The 6000-nt window shown below is 46.9% G+C and overlaps 1 protein-coding gene across 1 annotated transcript in view; it reads right to left on the minus strand.

Annotated features, from left to right (window-relative positions):
* Positions 1–4936, minus strand: part of map3k10 (mitogen-activated protein kinase kinase kinase 10) — a 29654-nt gene extending 24718 nt beyond the window's left edge. Inside the window, exon 1 of the mRNA XM_035623521.2 lies at positions 1983–4936. Within this exon, the coding sequence (XP_035479414.1) occupies positions 1983–2985 (1003 nt within the window). The 5' untranslated portion in view covers positions 2986–4936. The remainder of the gene's footprint in view (positions 1–1982) is intronic.
* Positions 4937–6000: the final 1064 nt, after the last annotated feature.

The following is a 6000-nucleotide window of genomic DNA, read 5'->3' on the forward strand; positions in this document are numbered from 1 at the left end:
TCTACTCTGTGTCACTTTCTTCTGATGCTTTCTCCTCCTGGGCATCGGCAGGCTAATGCAAACATCCCTCAGTGTGCGTGTGAGTCATATAATCACAACGATTAGCACCAACACATTTTTAAGTAAGATTCATCATTCAATGAGAAAACAGGGTCCAAGCCCTTCCTGAGACATTCCTGCATTTCCTCAGTTGCTATTTTCACACAGACAATACTGTAAATTGGGGGGACTGACATTTTGCGCTGCAGCTGACAGCGGCTAGCAGCTGTTTGACTCAGTAACACAGAAGCAGTGCCCATGTCACCATGGCAAGGCAGTGTTGTGGTGTTGTTGCCAAGGCTCTGCTGTCCAATACGCATCTTATCCCTCATCGTTACTGTTGGACCAACACAGGGAGGAGGGAGAAGAAGGAGATGGAGCAGTTGAGTTTCAGATGTGATCGAAAAGTGGGAGACTCAAGAAGACCAAGTGAATGATTGGAGATTAAGAGGAGACATGTCAGCAGATCAGCTGTGAGTGTGTTTAAGCTTCACTCACTCCCTCTTTAAAATGCCTTTAGGCAGCATCTTGCACACTCCACCCATATTTGAACACTACCTCCCCCATCACTCGTGTGTCTTGGAATAAAGACACATAGTCTGACCTGCACGTATGCACACACACGCACACATAAATGTACTTAAGATGCCCGCTGTGTATTATTTCTATGATGCACCAACAACTGCAACTGCGTCTTTAAACAGCAAGTAGCACAAAGGACCAAAAATAGCACAGTGAGTTGCAGAGCAGAACTGCTCTCCTTGAGGACGAGGAGGAGGAGGAGGAGGAGGAGAGGCATGAGGAGGTGCAGAGAGAAGGCTGACTGGGTAAAAGATGGCAGAAGGAGACCGGTTCTTCAGGACTGAAGCCTCCCTGCTGTGTTCAATTCAAGTTCTCCCATTGAGTGTCAGCCTTCTTACAACCTCACTTTGTACAGAGTACTTGATAATCACATTTCTTGACTTAATGTTTCTATATTCATAACGACCCACTCATTTGCCCCAATGGATCTGTCATATGTTATATGGCAAAACATAATTGAATGGACAAAGTAACATCTGTGGCCACAAATCAAGCATCTAGACCGCAAACAGGCCAAATATTCGGAGTGAGACAATAAATCAATACAGGAACATATTTAGCCCAACACAATTCAAGTCAACTGCAACATTATTTGCATATTAGTCTTTTAGTGCATATAATTAACTGTCAACCGAGTGTAAATATCTCATGAAAAGAATAGAGCTTGCACATTACAGATGTATTTTGAGTATTTGCTGAATACTTTAGTGATATTTGGGTCTATATTACATACCTGTATGTGCCCTCTCACATACTGCATGTACTTGGTGTTTGACTCCAGACTATACAGCTAGAGATAGATGACATCTACAGAGAGGTGAGCTTGCAGGTTAAGTACTGACCTTGGAGATTGTAATGTGCACAAGTTCTACTTAAAGTGGCAATGAGCAATTTTGTGGACTGATGTTTTCCGACTGCACACAGTGTTGGGGGGTGTGGTCCGCATTATTTTTTTGTTTTCAATTTACAGAGCCAATAATGACAACTAGCAGACGGTGAGGAAATATTTGCTGAATTTTACAAAAAGTGTATTGGATTAAAATCGCTTACTGCCCCTTTAACGTTAATACTCCTTTGGACACATCATGGTCATGTGATAGCAATGTTTCAATCTCCCACCCAACTGCTACCACATTCAATCATGTGAGTTATGCATAAGTGAAACATCTTCATGACAACTGATGAATACAATCAGACGTGGCTGAGAGCTCCTGAAAATCATGTATGTGGTCCCTGCGTTAAGAATTGAGGGGTGTTGCAATTACAAATATTTCTGACACTTGACTTTATAAAACTTCAACAAACAATCAGATATTATCATATATGTTACTTATTTACAGACACTTGTTTGCAGTACTTACTATTGCTGGACTTCAGGTCTCTGTGGATGATTGGTACGAATGCCTGGTTGTGCAGGTAATCCATCCCTGTAGCGATCTGGACTGCCCAGTTCACCAGAACCCTCGGGGGAACCTTCTTTCCAGCCAGGGCCCGGTTCAGAGCACCTCCCCTAGCGTACTCCATCACCAGGCACAGGTTGGGCTCCCGCAGGCAGACTCCCCGGAGTGCAATTATGTTGGGGTGCCGGAGCATCCAGAACAGCCGGGCCTCCTGCCGCACGCTCTCAGCCGTGGCACTGATATCCTCATCGGGGTCTTGCCTGGCGGCTTTTACTGCTACTTCCTCTGCCCGCCACACTCCTTTATATACTTTCCCAAAACCACCAGCCCCTATCACTTCCTCCAGGAGCAGTTCAGAGAAGTCTATTTCCACGGGGCAGTCACCCACCCCACCTGCCACCAGCCCTCCTGCGGTCAGCTGCTGGTAGTTAGCCGCATCCCCCCTTGTGACATAGTTGCTTGGGAAGATACCCACCTTGTCCTGGATCTTACCTGTCCACCAACCCTCATCCCCAGACACTTTAGAGTCTTTGGAGAGAACCTCAAGAAGGTCTCCACGCCGCAGTGTTAACTCCTCATCTGCTGTGGCCTCATAGTCAAAAACTGCCGTCCAGTAGGGGTTAGGGTTGTTGGCCCCACAGCAGTGACCAGGGTGGGAGTCTGGGGAGCCCGAGGATGAGATGGTTGAGGAGTTCCAACTGCTGCCGTTCTCCACCCGCACAACCGGAGCAGGAAACATTGGCGGTGGAGGGGTCATATTCAGGGGCATGGAGGAGGAGGAGGTAGTAGAGGAGGGGGGCCCAGCTGGGATTAGGGAAGGAGGAGGCGGGGAGCAGCAGCCCCCACAGCTGGTGCAGGACAGGGGGGCTGCTGTGCTGCTCGCTCTGCCGTATGGGTTCATGGCAGCCTGACTGCTTTTTGACGTTGTGGGCCTGTCCTCTGTCAACTCAGGCACGAAATCCATACAGAGCCCATTGACTGAGACGAGGTGTCCTCGACCACCAGTGAGGGGGAGAGGGGATCAGAGGATCAGAGAGCTGCAACTGCTCTCCCCCATCTCCACATCTCGCTGTTGAAACTGTGCCAAAAAATCCCGTCACCAGTTGCTTCTGTGCTGTTGCTACGCAATGTGTAAGTAACATGTATTCCCAAAGGCAAGTTCATTTAGGGACAATGCACATCAGGTCAAACAATGACTCTCAGCAGAGCAGATCTATGAGCATAACCCCCCGGAAACCTGATTGATTGTTTTCACTGTGGTGTCTTTTGAAAAGCTGCCAATGACTCACAGTAGATGAATATGTGTTTATCTAAGTGTTTATCTAATGAAATCCTTTGGAAAGATACAGTCAGTCTGACGAGGTCCTGATCACAGAGTGAAGTGTGACACTAAATCCAGACATCATTTCTCTCAATTTCTAGAGTTAATAAAACAGTTGCATACTTACATTGCTGCTTTATGAATTTAGCAAAAGCTAAATCTGGACTCCTATTACCTTTATAGTTTTCAATCCCTTGGTCTAATAAATACATGACTTCTTCTGTAGTTAATATCATCCCACTGATGAGCAGTGACTTGAATCTGAGAGACATTTGATAATAATAGCCACAGCTGATTGTCGGATTAATGGAATGGAATATTTATGGTGCCAGTAAAAACAGCAGTCTGTGTTTGAGCTGAGTGAAATCCTCTGAGCGGGGGTCCTCATTATTGCTCATGCATCCCAGTGCACACGCACCTCCCCCGCCAGCCATCTCCATGAACATGGAGCAGTTTTCTCTTCTGATATTGTGTTTGGGTATATCCGCGGGTGTTCGCCCTACATCTCGACAAGCCGGTCCAGGCGAAATCCCAACCGCGTCCCCAGCCTTCACCAAAAGGCCCCGTCCATTTTTGAGACAGCTGGGGGATTACAGAAACGAGCCGACGACCGGGCGGCAGGTGTCCAATACAGGACGGCCGAGTGGCACCGCGGTCAGCATCCGGCCAAGTGTGAACACAGCGAGACCTGCCTCCGTGTCTGTGCAGCGGCCCAATCAGTCGCCTCCGTCGCCGGGCTACACCTGTGACGGCGCCGGGTCCTCTGGTGCAGCGGAGGGAGGGAAGGGATGCCGGCATTTGTCGCTATCCTGTTGCATTGTAGTTGCGGATCACCGATCGATAGTCTCGCGGCGAGGGTGTGAATTTCTTTCTTGTAGTCCGCCACTTCTTCTTTGGGAAAAGACAGAAACAATATCCCGGCGGTGATACTGAATGTGATCAGCGGAGGTTTGCACGGCGGCTCTGCAGCACTACACGAAGAATGATGCTCGGGGACGAGATGAAATAGTGAGAGAGCCACTCCGGTTCCATGTTGCCTTCATCAATAGAGCGACACCCCTTAGTAACAATAATAATAATAATAATAATAATGATATGCTCTATGTATAAATGGTGTAGGTATCCAGGTCCAGCTTGCGTCTTCCGACCCAAACCACCGACACAGCTTTATTTCATTCCGTAAACATTTGGCGTTTACTAGAACCTAACCTGGACAGTGAAGGCAGCAATATCCGCCGTCATCGTCGCATGGGCGTGTGGTTGCATCCGAGTCAGAAGGACCAGCCAGGGCCGTGATGACCGTATCCCAATCCGACGACGCATGCAACGCTCGCGGGAGTCCTCGTCGTCGGAGGTCCGTCGTTGTCAAACAGGCTTCTCCTCCCCGTGACGAGCTGTCAAGTCTGCGTGCTGACTCCGCGTCCGAACACACCGGTCGGTGCTCACTTCTCGTCCGCGGGGGAGCGAGTGCCGAGGGCTGTCGCGGACGCACAAGTCATGGGGATGGTTCCGGCGCGCAGGCTCGTGCGGGCACTCGCCGCCTGTGCACGGGGGCAGATCGGCGCGCAGGGCGGAGACGAGGACGCCGCTCTCCGATGGAACGAGACTGGAGGCTGCGTCGGTGGTGAGATCGTGCTGGTGCAACGTGGGTAATGTAGTGTTGAAGGTGTCTCCCGCTGACCCACATCATTCTGGCAGCTCATATAACGAAATAATTAGCAACGATAAGGAAAAGGATGAGCAATGATGGGAGGTAAGCACGTACAGTTATTCAAGTACTGTACTCAAATAGAATGTTGAAGATCCTGTTCATAAAATAGTGTTTTTGTTTTTGTTTCTGCCTTATGTTGTAGGCCATCTTTATTCACTACATTGATTTGACAGCTTGAGTTATTTTGATTTGATCTTTGATTTAGATAAGAATTTATTGATTCTCATTTTCATTAAGGATATAGTTAAATGAGATATAGTCCATTTATTCTACACTATCATGTATTGCCCTTTTGAATAAACAGTATGATTTATTTGGCAATATAAGAGATTTGTCTTTCATTAGGAGCATTATTTCTTCATTTGATTGCAATATGCAGACAATAATACATTGTTATGTAATGTACATGTAGCTTCTTTTTTTACCCCTCTCCACGTCAGTGGCTAAAGGTCAGCAAATGAACGACAGCCCTGAAGCGGGCAATGTTAGATTGAGCATCATTTTGTTGAAGAACCGTGAAGCTAATATCCTTCTTGAAATAAATAAGTACTCTACTTTCAAGAATATAATTTACCACGTACCTGCAAAAATTCTCCCTATGATTTTCTTTTGTGCAAGGAGAGCGTAAAGTGGGGGGTGTAGGAGTAATCATAATTTGCTTGATGTTGTTTGAGGAAATTACATTACATGACATGGTTAAGGGTCATGTGCACACTGAGCAGAGACACAAGATGCTAGTGTGGGAGAAAGCAATGGGGATTGGAGTAACAAATGGGCAACATGTAACAGTAGATTTAGTCATATCGGCCTGTTTGTCCCTTCCATTAGAATGCTCAATCATTCTTCTGGGGCTCCCAATAGTCATTTTTCATTGTTGTCTTACAGTTTATTTTTAGGAACTGGTAAGTATTGTATTGGTACCTGAAACATACAACATACTTTAATTA

This window comes from Scophthalmus maximus, chromosome 11 (genome assembly GCF_022379125.1).
Source record: "Scophthalmus maximus strain ysfricsl-2021 chromosome 11, ASM2237912v1, whole genome shotgun sequence".
NCBI lineage: Eukaryota > Metazoa > Chordata > Actinopteri > Pleuronectiformes > Scophthalmidae > Scophthalmus > Scophthalmus maximus.